Source organism: Notechis scutatus, chromosome 2 (assembly GCF_049901735.1).
Source record: "Notechis scutatus isolate UNSWTSFEM ecotype Mainland chromosome 2, rNotScu1.2, whole genome shotgun sequence".
Classification (NCBI taxonomy): Eukaryota; Metazoa; Chordata; class Lepidosauria; order Squamata; family Elapidae; genus Notechis; species Notechis scutatus.
Window position 1 is genome coordinate 265528122 of NC_142010.1, and position 20569 is coordinate 265548690.

The window sequence follows — 20569 nt, forward strand, 5'->3', positions numbered from 1 at the left end:
CGTCTCTCTTCACTGGAAGTCTTCTCGGATCACCACAGACCGTTGGAGAGCAACTGAGAAGTTCGTTACTTAACTTAATCTTGAGGAGTGGGAGGGAATCTCATTGGTTACGTGTTGGGAGATCTTTTTTTTTTTCCACAGATGAAGCAGGCTACAGGGAAGTCCTCGAACTTAGCAACCCCAACCGAGCCAAAAAAAAATCTTCTGTCGCTAAGCAGGGTGGTGGTGGCGTTTGGCCCCCATTTTGCCAACCTGTCTTGCCAGAATCGTGCACTTAATCACTGCGGTTGGGAACATGGTTGTTCAGTGAATCTGGCTTCCCCGTGGATTTTTTCTTTGTCGGAAAGTCGCAAAAGAGGAATCCACGTTGACCCCGGGACACTGCAACCGTCATAAATGTGAGTCGGTTGCCAAGTGGCCGAATTTTGATTAAGGGACCACGGGGATGTTGCGACAGTCGTTAAGTGTGAAAATCATTCTTCAGTCACTTTTTTCAGCACCGTTGTTACTGCGAGCGGTCCCCGAATGACTGTTTGCAAGTTGAGGACTTCCTATGCTTTCAAACTCACAATAACTTCCACCTGGTGCCTTCAGCACTATCAAAAATCATCCGTTGTGGAGGCTTCTGTGGTTAAATTTATAGCCAACAAGAATGGGATTAGCCATGATGAAATTTATTTATAATATTCCATTTGCGTACAGTCCGATTCTCAACAACTCTGGGTTGTTCACAAGAGAACCTGAGACTTCAAATGATATCTCATGGGCTGCCCCAAAGGAGAGGCAGTCAAGCTCTTCTCCAAAGCACCTGACAAGAAGCAACGGGTGGAAACTAAGCAAGGAGAGAAGCAACCTGGAACTAAGGAGGAATTTCCTGACTGTGAGAACAATTAACCAGTGGAACTGCTTGCCACCAGAAGTTGTGAATGCTCCAACACTGGAAGCTTTTAAGATGAGATTGGACGGCCATTTGTCTGAAGTGGTGTAGGGTTTCCTGCCTAAGTAGAGGGTTGGACTAGAAGACCTCCAAGGTGCCTTCCAACTCTGTTATTCTAAATTCTATTCCATTCTTTCTGTTTTCTACTTTATATGGGGCAAAACTTCCTGAACCACTGTCTCACTTAGCAACGAAAACTTTGGGCTCACTGGTAAATGTCAGTTTGAGGATTATCTGTCACATGAAGCACAGTTTAACACACCCACCCTTGAGAAGTTTGAATTAACTCACTGATACAAGCAAACCTCAGACAATTGTGTGCTTCTGGTCACACAACAACAAATGAGGATTAATCACAAGAATGATTTGCTTTTGGTTCCGTAAGCATAATACTCAGCTAAAACTTTGGTGCTATGGTTCCCATAACTCGGTGATTCCATGTATTCTCTATGATAAAAACAGAATGGCAGCACTAGCAGCATAACTATGGCAAAACAAGGGCGCCACGGACGCATACGTGGTTCTAAAACAGGGTTACCAACATCCTAGTTAAAAGGCCAGGGATGCCATTCCAGAGGGGCAGGCAGAAATGGCCTGACAGTGAGAACAATTCACCAGTGGAACAGCTTGCCACCAAAAGTGGTGGGTGCTCCATCAACGGGAGGTTTTCCAGAAGAGACTGGACAACCGTTTGTCTGAAGTAGTATAGGGCCGGGATGGTGAACCTATGGCACGCATGCCACAGGTAGCACGCCGAGCCATTCGTGCGGGTATGCGAGCCCCAGCCAAAGTTAACCTGCATTGTGCATGCATGCGCCTCCCGGCTGATTTTTGGCCTTTTTCACCCACCTTTGGAGGCCAAAAAAATGGGCCTTCTGGAAATACCGGAAGTGCCGAAACGGGCCAGTTTTTCTGCCTCCAAAGACTGCAGAGGCTTCCCTCGAGCCCCCAGGAGGGCGAAAAATGCGCAGTGCAGGTAAGGGGGGAGGGTTGTGCGTGCATGGGCAAGGGGGGGGCAGGGCGCATTGCATTGTGGGTGCTGGCATGCGCACGCTTTCAGCACAACCACAACAAAAAGGTTCCCCGTCACTGGTATAGGGCTTCCTGCCTGAGCCGGGGGTTGGACTAGAAGACCTCCAAGGTCCCTTCCAACTCTTGATATTCAGTTATTCTAAAGCAGCTGGGCAGACGGGCTGCTCCTTGTTCCTCAAGGACGTCTCCTTGTAAGGATTTATAGACCCAAGAAGAGAATTTGCAAAACCTCCGCATCCTCTTTCTTTCTTGTGTCATTGCGCTCTGGACTGTTAAAAAGCTTCTGGATGGTTTTCAAGGGCAGCCCCATGTAGGTTGCGTTGTAGCAGTCAAACCTCCCAACTGAGAGAGGGGCACAACTGGCAGACCAGAGAGAGACCTGAGCCCGGGTCTTCCTGGCCCACAGCCACCACCGGCTGATGTAGCAGCTTTGAGTCCAGGAAGGAGATTGGATTATGTGTCATTCACCAATGAAGAGGTGCGATAGGTAGTCCTCGATTTACGACGAGCATTGAGCCCAAGCATTCTATTGCTGAGCGAGACAGCTGTTGTGCGAATTTTGCCTCATTTTACCCCCTTTCTGGCCGCAGCTCTTAAGTGAATCACCACAGTTGTTAAGTTAGTCACACGGTTCTTAAGTGAGCCTGGCTTCTCCCCCCTGGCTTTGCTTGTCAGACGGTCACAAAAGGGGATCGCGTGACCTCGGGACACTGCAACCGTCGTAAGTACAAGCCAGTTGCCAAGCATCTGGATTTTGATCACGTGACACAGGGAGGCTGCAAGGCTCTAAGTATGAAAAAAACGGCCGGAAGTTACTTTTTCAATGATGGTCACTAAAGGAGTAGTTGTAAGTCGAGGACGACCTGTATTCCATCCAAGGTCAAGAGAGAGAAGGTGCTCAGTCCTGGTGCACCCTAGAGTCCAAAATCATTCGGTCGCTTTGCGTCGGAGACAGTTCCTCCCATTACAAAAACAGCAGAGTCTTCAAGCCCTGGGAGAAAAAGGCTCACCTGGCTGGCTCACCTGGCTGGCCCAGGGCTCAAAATATATAATTAGAGATCATCAACATACCGAGGAGAGTGAACCCCAAATCGATGGTTGACTTTACCCCATGATTTCATGTCTATGGAGATTCTCCGTCCTCCAGGTCATAGTTGTCCCAACAGTGCTTTTTCAAAAGCCCACTGGACTTTTTGATGTTTTGGCTTGAAGATGTTTTGTTTCTCATCCAAGAAGCTTCTTCACTGTAGAACTTTTTTGGATGAGAAGCAAAATGTTAGGAGGGAGGGAGGTTTTTCAAAAGGCAACTGGACTTCATTTTTTTTCTTGAAGACATTTTGCTTCTCATTTGAGAAGCTTTCTTCAGTTCTTGGATAAGAAAAGAAAAGAAAAGAAGAGAAGAGAAGAGAAGAGAAGAGAAGAGAAGAGAAGAGAAGAGAAGAGAAGAGAAGAGAAGAGAAGAAAAGAGAAGAAAAGAGAAGAAAAGAGAAGAAAAGAGAAGAAAAGAGAAGAGAAGAAGAAAAAAGAAACCAAAAAAGAGAAAGAGAAAGTAAGATCAAAAAAGCAAGACCAAGAAAGAAAGAAACCAAGAAAGAAACCAAGAAACCAAGAAAGAAACCAAGAAACCAAGAAAGAAACCAAGAAAGAAAGAGAGAAAGAAAGAAACCAAGAAAGAAACCAAGAAAGAAAGAGAGAGAGAAAGAAACCAAGAAAGAAACCAAGAAACCAAGAAAGAAAGAAACCAAGAAAGAAACCAAGAAAGCAAGAAAGCAAGAAAGAAAAAGAAAGAGAAAGTAAGATCAAAAAAGCAAGACCAAGTAAGACAGACCAAGAAAGACCAAGAAAGCAAGACCAAGAAAGAAAGAAAGAAAGAAAGAAAGAAAGAAAGAAAGAAAGAAAGAAAGAAAGAAAGAAAGAAAGAAAGATCAAGAAAGAAAGCACGAGAGAGAAAGAGAAAGAAAGAAAGAAAGAAAGAAAGAAAGAAAGAAAGAAAGAAAGAAAGAAAGAAAGAAAGAAAGAAAGAAAGAAAGAAAGAAGAGCAAGAAAGCAAGCAAGAGAGAAAGAGAAAGAGAAAGAAAGAAAAGGTTGCCTTTTGTGAAAAAAAAACACCTTTGGGCCAATGATTCCATGCACATGTTGAATAAGGGGTGGGTGGGAAGAGCAGGTCCCTACAGCACCCCCACAGAGGAGGGGACCTAGGGAACAATCTCTCCATCATCCCCCCCCTCTCCCCCAGCTCTCACTGAGTGCAGAGCCATCTCCAATCCCGGAGCTCAGGATACCGTGATGAACGGTATCAAATTCTACTGAGCAGTGAAGGAAAACCACGAGAGACACCCCATGCCTACCCCAGGCTCTGCCAAGGTCAAGCATGACCAAGGCTGCCCTAGAGCAGCTGTCGCCGACCAGTGGGCCAAGAGAAAATTTTGGAGGTCAAAAATGGGCCTTCTGGAAATACCGGAAGTGTCAAACGGCCCACGGCCCACTGGTGGGCCATGAGAAAATGTTGGTGGGCCACAGAGAAATCTCACCCCAGAGCACCCCCAAAGTAATTAATCCAGGCTGCGCAGGAACACAAGGCTGTGCCGCCCACATGGCCCATGGGAACCCTCCCGGCCAACTCACTCCTTACCCGGCAAACTTGCCTGCTAAATTTCTATCTTCCCTTTTTCCGACCATCATCTGTTCTGCTGTGCTGGGAGATTTAGATTAGCTAGGAAGCAGGAAATGGTTGGATTTCTTGCTTTCTAGCTAAGCACAGCCGAACCTCCCTTAGGACTGAAGGTTTGCTTGCAAGCAAACCTTCAGTGCAGACTCAAGGCAAGCAAATTTGAGAGACTGAGCTAGCCGATGGCAGATAGATTGATTTCTGAATGAATCTGTGATTCTGTGAGCAACTCAATCTGCCTGTTTTGCCTGATTTTGAGTAAAAGTTGCTCTTTTTTATTTAAAAAAAATCATCAATATTTACATACATGGTGTGTTGTGAGTTAATTTTGTGAGTTTGCTTGCAAGCAAATTTTATGTGACAGACTCAGGTAGCAGATTGCAAAAAGGTAGATCTCTGAGTGAACCTGTGATTCTGTGAGCAACTCAATCTGCCTGCCTGCTTTGCCTGATTTTGGGTAAAAGTTGCTCTTTTTTTAAATAAAAAATTCAATATTTACATACATGGTATGCTGAGAGCTAATTTTGTGAGTTTGCTTGCAAGCAAATTTTATGTGACAGACTGAGCTAGCCAATGGCAGATACATTTCTGAATGAATCTGTGATTCTGTGAACAACTCAATGATTTTGGGTAAAAGTTGCTCTTTTTTATATAAAAAATTCAATATTTATATAAATATTTATAATATTTACATATAAGCCATGCCCAGCCAGTCCATGACCACCAAGCCACACCCACAAATTAGGCCATACCCACAGAACCAGTTAGTGGTCCCTGGGATCTAAAATTATGAGTTTGGTGGTCCCTGAGGTCCAAAAGGTTGGCAACCCCTGCCCTAGAGAACCTGAAACAGGATTGAAACAGGACTAAAATGGGTCTTAAGAGAAAACCAAAAGTAGACAAATCTGCTTGAAATGTAGACAATTGAGAATACAGGTAGTCCTCGACTTACGACCACAAGTGAGCCCAAACTTTCTGTTGCTGAGTGAGACACTTGGCCCCATTTTACAACCTTTTTTACGGGCACAGCTGTTGAGTGAACCACTGCCATGGTAAATGAGTGACATGGGTGTTAAGTGAATCTTGGCTTCTCTGTTGACTCTGGTTGTCAGAAGGTCGCAAAATGGGATCGTGCGACTCTAGGATGCTGCAACCGTCGTAAATACGAGTCAGTTGCTAAGCGTGCAAATTCTGACCATGTGCCAATGGGGATGCGAAAAATGGTTGTAAGCGTGAAATACTTTCCTATGTCGTTTTTCCCCCCCAAATGCTGTTTTAATTTTGAACTGTCGCTCAACGAACGGTTGTAACTTGAGGACTACCTGCGTTGCATGAAGTGAAAATGATCAAAATCAAGGGAGGAAAGAAGGAGTTTGCTGAAAAGAAAACTGGGGGGGAGGGGGGGACACAAAGCAATTATTTCTGCAAAAGGCTGCCAGAAATTCCTGTGGAAGGTAAAAAAAAAAAAAAGATTTTGCAAAACAACCTTCTCTGATTTTTGATGACAAAAATTTATCCATCTTTGGAGGAAACATCTCCAACCGTTGAGTTTTGAATTCAGTGCTTCCCATGCTGAAGGGGAGCCAGAAGATACGAGAAAACCCAATTTAAACTGACATCTCCTGGAAGAAATGCAACACAGGTAGTCCTGGACTTACAACCACAATTAAGCCCAAGATTTCTGTTGCTAAGTATGACATTGGTTAAGTGAGCTTTTTATCATCTTATGGACCTTTCTTGGCCCCAGTTGTTTCCTGAATCCCTGCAGCTGATAAGTTAATAACCCAGTTGTCACATGTTGTCGCATGTAACAATGCAATGCAACTGTCATAAGTACATGCCAGTTGCCAAGCATTTGAATGTTGATCACATGATTCAGCATGGGGATGCTGCGAAGATTGTAACTGTGAAGAACGCTCATCAGTCACATTTTTCAATGGTGGTGTAACTTTGAACTGTCACTCAATGAACTGTTGTAAGTCAAGGATTACCTGTACAGGAAGTTCTATCCCCCAATAACTGCTGCATGAACATGACCCTAATTTCCACATTTTGGGTGGGTGGGGGAATAAATGGAAATTGACTAGCAAGAGAAAGGGGATAATACGGATTCCATTCTAAGGTAAGAGTAAAGGTAAAGGTTCCTCTCCTCGCACACCGTGCTACTTGTTTCTGGCTCTAGGGGGCGCTGCTCATCTCCGTTACAAAGCCAAAGAAGAGCCAGCGCTGTCCAGAGACGTCTCCGTGGTCATGTGGCCGGCATGACTAAATGCCTTCGAAGGCGCATGGAGCGCTGTTCCCTTCCCACCAAAGGGGTCCCTGTTTTTCTACTTGCATTTTTTCATACCTTTGAACTGCTAGGTTGGCAGAAGCTGCTGGGACAAGTAACAGGAGCTCATTCTGTTACGTGGCGCTAGGGATTCGAACCGCCAACCTTTCTCATCAACAAGCTCAGCGTCTTAGCCACAGAGCCACCACGTCCCCCATTACAAGGCCCAGAAACAGTATATAAAACTTGTTAGGTCCATATTTTCCCCAACTGCCCATGGACTGATGCATGCTGTCTCACACACAATGCCTTCCTAATCCAGAACAACTGGACACAAGAACAGTTTTTTCCCAAAAGCCATCACTCTGCTAAACAACTAATTCCCTCAACACTGTCCAACTATTTACAAAGTCTGCACTACTATTACTGTTAATCTTCTCATCCCTCCCACTTGTGATTGTAGGACTGTAACTTTGTCACTTGTATCCTTACGATCAATATTGACTGTTTCTACTATGATTTGATTGCTTATTGCACCCTATGACTATTATTAAGTGTTGTACCTGATGATTCTTGATGAATGTATCTTTTATGTACACTGAGAGCATTTGCACCAAGACAAATTCCTTGTGTGTCCAAACACACTTGGCCAATAAAGAATTCAATTCAATTCAATTCAATTCAATTCTATTTCTAATTTGAATTCTATTTTTCATTCCTCTATTCTATTCCATTCCATTCTATTCTAATTCTATTGTACCCTATGACTACCATTAAGTGTTGTACCTGATGATTCTTGATGAATGTATCTTTTATGTACACCGAGAGCATTTGCACCAAGACAAATTCCTTGTGTGTCCAAACACACTTGGCCAATAAAGAATTCTATTCTATTCTATTCTATTCTATTCTATTCTATTCTATTCTAATTCTAATTCTATTTTTCATTCCTCTATTCTTGTACCCTGTGACTATTATTAAACGTTGTACCTGATGATTCTTGACTCGACAAGTGTATCTTTTCTTTTATGTACACTCAGAGCATTTGCACCAAAGACAAATTCCTTGTGTGTCCAAACACACTTGGCCAATAAAGAATTCTATTCTGTTTTGTTCTATTGTACATGCCATTCTATATTTCTATTCTATTCTATTCTATTCTATTCTAATTCTAATTCTAATTCTAATTCTATTTTTCATTCCTCTATTCTTGTACCCTGTGACTATTATTAAACATTGTACCTGATGATTCTTGACTCTTGACGAGTGTATCTTTTCTTTTATGTACACTGACAGTATTTGCACCAAGACAAATTCCTCGTGTGTCCAATCACACTTGGCCAATAAAGAATTCTATTCTGTTGTGCTCTATTCTATTTCCTATGATGCCCTAGATTGAGTCCCTATTTTTCTACTTTCATTTTTTTAACATGCTTTCGAACTGCTAGGTTGGCAAAAGCTGGGACAAGGAATGGGAGCTCACTCCATTACGCGGCGCTGGGGATTCAAACCGTGACCTGCCCACCTTTCAATAACTGCTGCATGAATGTCATCCTAATTTCCATGATTAATTTTTGGGGAATAAATGAAAAGTTGACTAACAAGAGAAAGGGGACAATACGGATTCCATTCTAACTTTCTCACAATTGTGAGGCCACACCTATTGGTTGCGGCTACTTAACCCTTTACGTGGAGGAATTTCACATATTTCCATGCATTAAAAAGCCAGGCATTTTTTTTTTATTTCGTAGGCCGTGTGCAAAGCGTGCTTTTTTTTAAAAAGCCAGTCTTTTTTTTTTTTTTTTTAAGAAAAGCATCCTGTTTTCAATGCTCAAGGGCTCAAATCCTCTCTTGCTACAGCCATGCGATCGGTTAAGATTGCGAACCTGAAGACGCTAAGGGAGCAGCCCGGCTGGTGGGAATTGGCAGAGAGACGCTGGCGGCATTCAGGCCGAGGCTGTGGGTGGTGCTGGCCAGGCTGGTGGCTGGAGAGGTGGTAACCAGGGTGGCGGCAACCGAAATAGTGTTGGCGGGCGGGAGCGCGATGGCATTCTCGACACTGTTGTGCTGGAAAGGAAAAAGCGGAGGCGTCAGGTTAAAAACAGGAGCAAGGAGACTGCAGCGAGGAAACTGTAAGCTTCGTCAACTACAAAAGGGATGTCCTCAGCGCTCTCTGAGCTTGGTGGTTTTCTTGCAGATGTTTCGTGACCCAACTAGGTAACGTTATCAGTGGTAGAAGGGAGAAGAGAAGGCGGAGGAGGATGGAAGGAGGAGGAGGAGAGGAAGAGGAGGAGGAGGGGGAAGAGGAGAGGACTGTGGGTGTTCTGATCAAGGCTTCCTAGACCGTAATTATGCACATGCTCATTTTAAAAACAAGTCTTATTTTATTGCAATGCTGGGAATTGTTTTCATTCCCAGGCAGTACTGAATCTCAAACAGTCCCTCGAGATAAGCACCCACCTTTCTCTCCTGTGAAGTGCTACCAATAACAGAAGTGTCAAATGAACTAGAAAAAACAACAACAACCAAAGTACAAAGAGCTTCAAGAATGAATCTGATCTGAATGAACAACTTTGCTTCCTGCAAAGGTTTCATCACCTTTGCCTGTCCTTTATACCTTATGGGAGGGGCAATCACCTCCCAGCCTTACTCCCGAGTCACCCCTTTTGTTTCAGCTGCTCTTGCCTTCTAGCAGCTCTGCGCACACGCGCACTGGGAACAGGCTCCCCCTGTTCCTCTGCCTCGCTGCTGCCAGACTCTGGAGGCTCCGGAGTCAGCAATTACTCCCAGGTGGCCCTGGCCGCCTTCTCTGCATCGGACGCAGGACTCTCATCCAAGTCCTCTCCAGACTCCCGGACTGGTCCCCTTTCTTCCCCACTGTCCAATTCCACTGCCGTCTGCACAGGCTGCCAGGGACCACAACAATGGCGTCCTTGGTGCTCTCTGAGCTTGGTTGGGTTCTTGCAGATGTTTCATGACCCAACTAGGTAACGTCATCAATGCTAAAAGGAAGGGGTTGTGCTCTCTATTTATATATGCAAGTGGTTTGGACAAATGGCTATCTAGGTTCTCCTTAAAAACCTCCAGTGATGGAGAACCCACAACTCCAGGAGGGAAAGGCATTGTTCCACTGATCTGCTTTCGCTGTTGGGAAATTTAGTCTAAGGGAAGGTATTTGTTTTCACAATGAAACAAAATTCATTTAGCAGCTTTTGAGATGATAAAGGAAAAGCTCAAAATTGCACCATTCAACGGTTCAGATAACGATACAGGTAGTCCTCGACTTACAATAGTTCATTTAGTGACTGTTCGAAATTACAACTGCACTGAAAAAAAGTGACCGATGACCATTTTTCACACTTACAACCATTAACAGCATCCCCTTGGTCACGTGATTAAAATTCAGATACTTAATTTTGGCAACTGGTTCACGTTTATGATAGTTGCGACCTTTTGACAGGCAAATTCAATGGGGAAGCCAGATTCACTTAACAACCATGTTACTAATTTAACAACTGCGGTGATTCGTTTAACCACTGTGACCATAAAGAACGTAAAATTGGGCAAAACTCACTTAACGAAAGTCTCGCTTAACGACAGAAACCTTGGAATCTGTTGTGGTTGTAAGTCAAGGGCTATTCGTGTTTATGAATCAATGCAGAAAAATCACCTGATGGCCAGTCACTGAAACAAAAGGATTTGTAAATGAGACGCTAACGGATCTGATAGAAAGCAACCTACAGTTCTTCGCCTGATTTTTTGTCCCCGCAACCTCCTGACACTGTATCCATGGAATTTGGAGTCAAGAAAAAACACTTATTGAGGAGTGTTAAATTCATAAAGGACCATTCAACCCAATACAGCACAACCAACACAAATCCTAAAAAGAATCACACTGCCATACATCAAGAATATCTCAGAAACCACCAAGAAACTCCTACAACCACACGGAATCTGCGTAGCACACAAGCCAACTCCAAGCCCATCAAAACATCCTAAGCAGACCAAAAGATCCAACAGCCCCAGAAGGAAAAACAGGAGTCATCTACAACATACAATGTGTAAGGACTGCAACAACCACTATGTAGGGCAAACAGCCTAGGCTCCAAAATCACTGCAGAAGCGGATTGCAGTCAAGAAATTAAAAGACGCTTGCTCCTGGGGAGGAAAGCTATGGCCAATCTAGACAGCATACTCAAAAGCAGAGACATCATCCTGCCAACAAAAGTGCGTAGAGTCAAGGCTATGGTTTTCCCAGTCGCAATGTATGGGTATGAAAGTTGGACCAAAAGGAAGGCTGAGCGCCAAAGAATGGAGGCCCTTGAACTCTGGGTGCTGGAGGAGAAGACTTCTGCGAGCCCCTTGGACTGCAAGACCATCCAACCGGTCAGTCCTAGAGGAGATCCAGCCTGACTGCTCTTTAGGAGGCCAGATCCCAAATGAGAAGGAAGGAGAGGAAGAGCCTAATGCTTGGGAGGAGGAGGAGGAGGAGGAGGAGGAGGAGGAGGAGGAGGAGGAGGAGGAGGAGTCACTGAAGCAGTTGGAGTGAGCTTAAATAGACTCTGGAGGATGGTAGAGGACAAAAAGGCCTGGAGGAACATTGTCCATGGGGTCGCGATGGGTCGGACACAACTTCACAACTAACAACAAAGGACAAACAGGCAGAAGACTGATAGAACGCATCCACGAACGCCAACAGGACAAAAATTCTTTAATTTCACAACATATTGACAGATTTATCCTTTCAATTGGGAAAATGTGACCAGGCCGAGTCCAAAAATGCCAGGGGATTTCTAGAAGCCTGGCACTCTGACAAATCAGCCACCCATAGACACATGGACGTTAACAACATCTATAGACTATGCAGAAGAGACCATCAACCAGCGCCCCCAAAAAAAAACAAACTCCAGCACCTCTCTGCAGGAATCAGCACTCAACTCAGCATAGATTAACTTCAGACCAACAATCCAGTAAATTAATCCCCCCGCAAAAAAAAAACTGTCAAAGAGCCATCAGCAAACAGCCCAACCAAAGAACTTCTGTCAGCCATTCCTTGAGCATTGAAGATTTGTCTTTAAATGAATCCAAACTCCGGCTCCTCTTTAGGACAATGATGGTTTATTCAATATATTGGCAAACAACAAATACTCTAAATCAGACAAGAAGGGCTAAAAGCCAGGCGAAGTTATTATCATGAGACACATCCGCACCACACTCAGGCCTATACCCAGTTCTAATTCTGCCCACGCCTAACCTATTATCTCTAAATGCTATTAACCCTATAACGTGTCTACATCCCTAACCTCTTCTAACCCTCACTAACTCATAGCCACCCGGTGCCACCTTCACCATGTCTTAATTCAATGCTTAATTACCACCTATATGTGCCCCAACCCGCTCTAACAATATGCACCACATCAATACATGAAAAAAAGCCATTTCTAGCCCCGCAGTTGTTTCAGAATCCATCCTGCAAGCTCACAGCTCCAGCGCACAAGCATCAATGCAGATCCGGCATCAGCAGAGCTAAGGTGATATTCTCTGTAGCGAACTCGGAGCCTGACAACTTCTAAGACCCACACAGACAGGCAAGACACCGGAATGTCAACTGACGGCAAACTGCATTCCCTTCTGACACTGATGATGTTACCTAGTTAGGGTAATGAAACGTCTGCAAGAAAACAAGCACCAAGGACCCCTCAAAGTTACTGTCTGGAGAGTGATAGAAAATCAGTTCAAGGTGTCTAAAAGGGGTAAGTGGGAAATCGATCTCAGGGAAAATAAACACCGATAAAGATGTCGTGGCGATGAGCATATTTCACGATTTGGGAGAGAAGTTGCTCTTACCGCCCCTTAATTTGCTTATATCTGTCGAGGCTGAGATATGAAGAAGTTAAGAATAAACCTGGGAGAGTGTAAACAATAATCATCTTCATTTCATCCCTTGTGGGGTGGAGTCCCGGGCAACTGAATGGAGCGCTAGCAGAGTGTTTTAAGGAACGGACGCCCTTCCTGTTGCCAATGGGGAGTTTTGTTCAGCAGATACATTCTGTGTCCCCAGAGAGAGAGAAATATCTGCCTCTACCTAGGATTGAACTCACAGCCTCCAGATTGTGAGGCGAGAGCTCCCTCTCTAGGCCACCACACTACTCTAGTAGGAGAGTGTAAACAATGCTGAAAATATATTAACTCTTCAAATGCCGAGTCTTCCCTGCGTATACACGATTCAAACAGGTGAAGCAATTTATTTGCATTGATCGCTGGAACGCTAAGCTGCTGTGCTAACCTAACAATATTTTGGTATTTTTTATTTATTCATCTTGTCGTGTTTATGCAGTGTATATAGGAGGTGGTGACCTTTTGAGAGTTGCATGCAACGAAATTTCATTTTAATGTATGCCGATTAGTGTCGATAAAGTTATTCAAAGTGTCGATAAAGTTATTCTAAGTTTAAAATCTAAGTACTATTTTTGCCCGTTTTAAAACAACAGAACTGTGTTTTAGTAACCAGAGAGTTCACCCTAAATCAGTAGGTTGTCTAACCTTGGTGACTTTAAGACTTGTGGACTTCCAACTCCCAGAATTCCCCACCCAGCATAGCTGGCTGGGGGATTCTGGGAGCTGAAGTCCACAGGACTTCAAGTCACCAAGGTTGGATTTCCCCCGTCCTAAAATGTTAAGTTAAATGGAAGACACCACGAGGACATACGTTTTCTGTGAAATTAAACAGGATGCTTCAAAATATTTCACTTGGAGACAGGACTCACCGTATGTGACGAGGCAGAAGAGAGGCTACTTGGATGATCTGAGAGGGAACTGAGCAGAAACCAAAAACAAAGAGTTATGTTACGTTCAGTCCGTTCTTATCTAAGCATCTCAAAAAACATTCAAGTCTCTGGCCTTCCTCAAAGTCAACAATCGTATGGAGACCGTCAGTTCAAGAATCTCAGAAGAACCTTTAGAACAGGGGTGTCCAACCTTGGCAACTTTAAGACTTGTGGACTTCAACTCCCAGAATTCCTCAGCCAGCTTTGCTGGCTGAGGAATTCTGGGAGTTGAAGTCCACAAGTCTTAAAGTTGTCAAGGTTGGACACCCCTGCCTTAGAAGAAAACCACCACACGGAAGTCTACCTGCCTGGGGAAAGTTTAAGCTACTGAAGATTTTGGGGTCCAATGTTGCTAGACCTAGGCCTCCACAGAATGAATGAAATGTATTTGTTTTATATCCTACATCATCATCATCATATTATTATTGTTGTTGTTGTTGTCGTTGTTAATACCAACTCAAGATGTGGATCATATTGTCCTTCCACCACCTATTTCCTTACAACAACAATCCTGTGAAGTGGATTGAGCAGAGAGTGAGTAATTGGGTCAAAGTCATCCAGTCGGCTTTCATGCCTAAGATGGGACTAGAATTCTCCATCGGTGATTGGCCCAAAGTCACTCAACTGGCTTTCTTGCCTAGGGTGGGACTAGAGCTCACATCTCCTCATGATTGGCCCAGTCACCCAACCAGCTTTCTTGCCTAGGGTGGGACTAGAGCTCACATCTCCTTATGATTGGCCCAGTCACCCAACCAGCTTTCATGCCTAGTTTCATACGGGTGGGACTAGAGCTCACATCTCCTCATGATTGGCCCAGTCACCCAACAAGCTTTCATGGCTAAGGTGGGACTAGAACTCAGAGTCTGCTAGTGATTGGCCCAAAGTCACCCAACTGGCTTTCATGCCTAGGGTGAGGTAAGAACTCAACATCTCCTCAGGGACTGGCCCAGTCACCCAGCCAGCTTTCATGGCTAAGGTGAGACTAGAATTCAGTCTCCTGGTGACTGGAGTGAAGTCATCCAGATGGCTTTTATTGCTAAGGTGGGACTGGAATTCATCATTTCCTCATGGTTGGCCCAGTCACCCAGCCAGCTTTCACGGCTAAGATGGGACTAGAACTCAGAGTCTCCTGGCGATTGGCCCAAACACACCACCATCTCGCTCCCAATCTGGGCACTTTCTGGATGTAGGTGCTTCCATTGCTAGAATTTCCCTAGCCAAATGGCCCTTCCCATTGCTGGGGATTCTGGGTGCCCCTAAGCTGAAGAAGCTGTTAAGATCTTCTCCCTTGTTCTTCTCATCAGTGCCAGGCCAACCAAGAAAAAGGAAGGCAGCTCAGAGTCATCCTGAGTCTTAGCAGGATGGAACACTTTTATCAATGAAATAAGCTAACTTATCAGGATCTCCATGAAGTTCTCTGCTCACACAGCGACTGGTGTAATGGAATGGGGTCTGGATTCCCAGGAGGGAGGGGCCGCATTCCAGAGGAGCAAGAAACAATGCCACTTAGATAGCTTGTGAGAGAGAAAGAAGGTGAAGACTGCTCCTCCCTAATACTTCCCAGAGCATATGTCTTATGGGGATGTCAGATGCTTTAGTTTGGCAAGATTCTGTCTTATCAGTGAGGAACAGTAAAGAAATCTGCTAGGAATAATCACAATGTGTGTTTGGGAGCTGGCTTCCCTTTTCCTTCCTCCCTTCCCCTTTCCTCCTTCCTGTCTTTCCTCCCTCCCTCCCTCCCAACACATTCCTTCCTCACCCTCCCTCCCTCTTTCCCCCTCCCTCTTTCCTTCCTCTCTCCTTCTTCCTTTCCCTTCCTATCTCCCTCCCTCCCTCCCTCCCTCCCTCCCTCCTTTCTCCAGATTTCCAGAAGAGAGGCTGAATTCCAGAGGAGCAAGAGACAATGCAGCCTAGATAACTTGTGTGAGAGAAAAAGGGTGAAGATAGCTCCTCCCTAATAGTTCCCAGGGTATATGATGCCTTATGGGGGTGTTAGCCTGCTTAACTTTGGAAAGGTTCTGTCCACAGGTGAGGAACAATAAAGGGATCTCCTCAGGAGAATCACATTGGTTTTTGGAGCCTGGCGACTGCCCACAAAGCTTTCCCCTCCCTCTTCTGCCATACCTGCTCAACTGAGAGAGGGAGTTGTTGGCCAAGTCACTTGATGGAGGTGCTGCCGTGTGAGAAGGTGCTGAAGGCAGAAGCAAAGAGGTGGAAGCCGTGGTGCTCGGCAACGAAGGACCTTGGGCAGGTAGCGATGGAGGAGAGGTTTCCAGCTTGGACGGGGGAATGGACGAAGCAGCTGCAAAGTTGGGGAAATGGTATTCAGACAAGGGCTGAAACTTCCCCAGCAAGATTATGGAAGTGAATTGTTTTGTTTGGGCGATAGAGAAAAATGGAAATATATCCAACCATTTGTGCCAATAAGGACTTGGGTTTTTGTTTTTTTGTTTCGGAAGGTGTGTTTCTGCTATGGTAGGATTCCTTCTCACAAGAGTTCAGGGGCCCTTTCAGCTACCTACTCCATCCCCTTCCAGGGGGGATGCAAAAAAGAACGACTGAGTCATACCGCAATGAGACTACTCTGCAATTAAAAGTTGCCCAGCTGAAATATTGTTGAAGGAAAACCAAAGATGCAAGACAAGTCTATCCCACCATCGCTGTTGTCCCAAAGGTGCTCAGAGAGAGTGCTAAGGACCAGGTGACTGTAAGGAATATAAATCCTTCCATTCCCCACCATTCAGTCAGAACTGAAGAAGCTTCTTGGATGAGAAGAGAAACTTCTTCAAGGAAAAACAAAGTCCAGTTGTCTTTAAAAAAAAAAAAAACACCTTTGGGACAACCATGTCTTGGATGACTGAGAATCTCCATAAACGCCATCACTATTATTGATTTATGACATCACTACTATTATTGATTTATGAATGAAGATACAACAGCCTTCAAAACATATTTTAAGGTGAAACAGATAGTCCTCAGCTTATAACCACAATCGGGACTAGAATATTTGTTGCTAAGCAAGAGGATAGTTAAGGAAATTGCACCTGATTTTATGACTTTGTTTTTGCCATGGTTACTAAGCAATTCATTGCAGTTAAGTGAACCACGTGCCCAGCACCCAACTTTCGATCACGTGGATACAGCGATGGTCGTAAATGTGAGGGCCAGTCATAAGTCACTTGTTTCAGTGTGGTTGCAATGGTCACTAAACAAATGATTTGTAAAACGAGGACTGCCTGTAATGGATAGAAAACTGACTTGCTGCTGCTCACTTCTGGAGTATTAAAACTGCTTTCTGCTGCAGCCGGAGAAATTGGCGAGGGGCAAATAATCCAATATTTAGGGTAAGGAAGAGTAATATGGACCTTATAATTTAAACTGTACAGCTGGGAGGGGAGAGGGGGTGGAAAAGGAGAGATAGGGAGCCTACCCTGTTTGGTTTTTATTCTACTATGAAAGTATTTTACACCAATGTTTCTCAACCTTGGATATGTGGACTTCAACTCCCAGAATTCTCCAGCCAGCCATGCTGGCTGGAGAATTCTGGGAGTTGAAAGTCCATGCATCTTAAAGTGGCCAAAGTTGAGAAACGCTATTTTATATCAAACGAGAAAGAGGTAAAAATGCTACGTATAAAATTCAACCACACTGAAAAAGTCAGCTTCTACCCTGCAGCGGGGCAGTCTTCACAATAAGCTTTTAATATTTTTAAAGTAAAGACACTGAACTGTAACTTATTGTGGGGTGGGGGGAGATTTGGGAAGCAAATCAGGAAGGGGGGGTAGAGAAACACAGGCACGGACGACATGCAGAAGCCGCCAAAAACTTTTCAGAAGCGAGATTTCATCTACTTACTGTCAAGAGATGGCTGCATTCGAACACCGCTGTGTCCATTCTGAAAGCCAAAAGAAAGGAATTAATTGATTCATTCAATTAAAAGATACAAAGTATATCAAATGATCCTCATGTGTTCCATGTCCTTCCTCTCCCAAACGTTTAATTATCACATTAGCTAATGTTCTCAACTTACAACTTATCACTTAGCAACCATTCGAAGTTACGATGGACTTACCGGTGTGTGTGTGTGTGTGTGTGTGTGTGTGTGTGTGTGGTACTTATGACCTGGATTTGAAGTTCTGATAGTAAAGGTAGTTTCCCCCCCCACATGGTCACATGACTACATTCATGAGCACCTGAAATGTAATTGTGTTTTATGATGGTTGATGTTTTGCTCAATATTGAGTAATAAACCAGCATTTATTTCTGGGTGTTGTTGTTTTTTTGGCAAAATTGTCCCCTAGTGACTGCATTAACCATCATTGCAAAAAATAAAAAGACTTAATGATGTCTTGACAACCGTCACAATTTATGACCATAATGGAAAGTCCTATTATGGTCTTTAATTCAAGGACTGAACTGTAAGGAAAGGATTAAAAATTAATTGCCTGGGAATAAAATATAGAATTTTTCTCCCATGCTCAGAGTTTTAAAACTTGATTGACGCTCCAGGTGGGGAAATCCGATTTGATCTGTTAAAAACAAAACGCCTTAACACCACAGAACACAATTGTGGGTGTGAAGGTGCCTGCCAGTTTAGATGCAGGGACAGGAGTATTTATAGCTCTTTCTCCCCAAACCTGTGAACGAATTTACACAATTAAGGATCTGCAGAACCTAAAAAAAAACACCAATTGCTAGGAATTACAGTGGGAAAAGCCCTGAATTCCTGCCCCGCTTGTCAGGTTTTCTGGATGAATCTTCCTCGTTCGTAAAATAAATCAAAATAGATTGATAGATTGTCCTTAAGGCAGAGTTGACTCCAAACTGGATGGGTAGATTCCAACTGGACAATTATTATTTGGGGGGGGGGTTACAAATCCATCAGCATTTCAATTGGGGTCTTCACTGCAGCCCTACAATTTGCCTCTCAGGCTGGAGGATTTTTGGACTGCTTGGCTGCTGATAATTAATCCTAAAATACTTACAATACTAGACAACACAGTAACAACTGTAGAGACCTTCAAGTATCTAGGTTCTATCATATCTCAGGACTTAAAATGGACACCTAATATCAAAAAGTCATCAAAAAAGCACAGCAAAAAATGTTTTTCCTGCACCAACCCAGAAAGCTCAAACTGCCCAAAGAGCTGCTGATCCAGTTCTACAGAGCAATTATTTAGTCTATCATCTGCACCTCTGTAAACTGTCTGGTTTGGCTCTGCAACCCAACAAGACAGACACAGACATCAGAGGGTAATTAGGACTGCAGAAAAAACAATTACTACCAATGTGCCTTCCATTGAGGACCTGTATAAGAGGGCTGTGAAAATATCTACAGACCCCTCACATTCTGGACATAAATTGTTTCAACCCCTACCCTCAAAATGATGCTGTAGGGCACTGCACCCCAGAACAACTTAGACATAAGGATAGTTTTTTTCCCTGAGCATAGCAAGAGCACTTAGATTTATATACCGCTTCACAGTGCTTTCCAGCCTTCTCTAAGTGGTTTACAGAGTCAGCCTATTGCCCCCAACAATCTGGGTCCTCATTTTACCGACCTTGGAAGGATGGAAGGCTGAGTCAACCTGGAGCCTGGTGAGATTGGAACTGCCAAATTGCAGGCAGTCAGCAGAAGTTGTTCTGTCCTCGGCTTCCCCAAAAAGCCCAAAGCAGGCTCTTTGTCCCAGCAAAACCCCTTTTATTAAACAAAGGTGAATTTCTTGCATCCACTTTCAGCCAAAGGCCTGGCAAACAGTCTTCCAAGGTTTAATGAGGAGCACAGCCCTGATCTAGCCTGGAGAGCTGCCAAGTAACTATTTCCAAACGCAGTGCTGACAAGGAAGGACTCGGCACGAGTCTCTGAGATGCACAGACAGACCTTCACAGATGCTGCCACAAACCGTTTCTTACAAAAGCCCCCTCCCCTTTTGCTCCTCTTTTAATCCCTATGGGAGGGGCCATTCACCATCCACCTGTGGCTTTACTCCCGCATCAATCCTGAGTTCGTAACTGCTCTTTTCTTTTGGCAGCTCTGCGCATGCACAAGCTGGGAACTGGCTCCAGCTGTTCCTCCTCCTCACTGCTGTCTGAGCCCGAAGGCAGCTGATGACTGCCAGCCTGCCCTGGCCCCATCTCTGCCTCTGATGCAGAGCCTTCCTCAGCCTCCAGGACTGGCCCAGGTTCCTCCCCAACCTCCTCACTGTCCGACTCTGCTGCCAGCTCAACTAGCTGCTGGCAGGCCACAACAGAAGTAGCCTGCAGTACTGCAACTCTAACCCCTGCGCCACCGTGGCTCATACTTACCATGACAGCCACCGAGGCGGGTTCTGACGGAGGCACCGAACTTTGGTATGTCACCCTGTTATGCGCAGAGGCCTGGTCATAAGAGGAGGAGGAGGAGGAGGAAGAGGCCGTTACAAGGCTAGTGCTCTGGACAGAGCAAGTCAGGCTGGATGTGGCGGCAGGGGTGACGTAGGCGGACTCCTGTACTGTATTGGACATTGGCAAAGAGGTATTCAGAGGTTCACTGGAAAAGGTAAAAACCACGTATTGTCTTGGTCAAGGTTTATTCAGGATTCACTCAGCAGCTCAAAGCTGGGAATACAGGCAGTCCTCGAGTTACAACAGCTTGTTTTGTGACTGTTCCAGGTGGCAACGGCATTGAAAAAAGGGACTTAGGAACATTTTTCACTCTTAGAACCACCGCAACGACCCCACAATTAAAACTCAGATGCTCGACAACCGACTCCTATTTATGGCGGTTGCAGCGTCCCCGGGATGTGGGGTGAGGTGGGGGTCACGCAATTCCCTTTTGCAACCTTCTCACATGCAAA

The 20569-nt window shown here is 44.6% G+C and overlaps 1 protein-coding gene across 2 annotated transcripts in view; it reads right to left on the bottom strand.

The window, feature by feature from the left end:
- Positions 1-20569, bottom strand: part of UBAP2 (ubiquitin associated protein 2) — a 147856-nt gene that overhangs the window by 36671 nt on the left and 90616 nt on the right. For both annotated transcript variants that reach the window (XM_087958714.1, XM_087958713.1), the window contains exons 15-19: positions 20040-20262; positions 17589-17628; positions 15858-16035; positions 13674-13722; positions 8793-8973 (exon numbers count right to left, since the gene is read on the bottom strand). In XM_087958714.1, coding sequence (XP_087814840.1) covers positions 8793-8973; positions 13674-13722; positions 15858-16035; positions 17589-17628; positions 20040-20262 — 671 coding nt within the window. The remainder of the gene's footprint in view (positions 1-8792; positions 8974-13673; positions 13723-15857; positions 16036-17588; positions 17629-20039; positions 20263-20569) is intronic.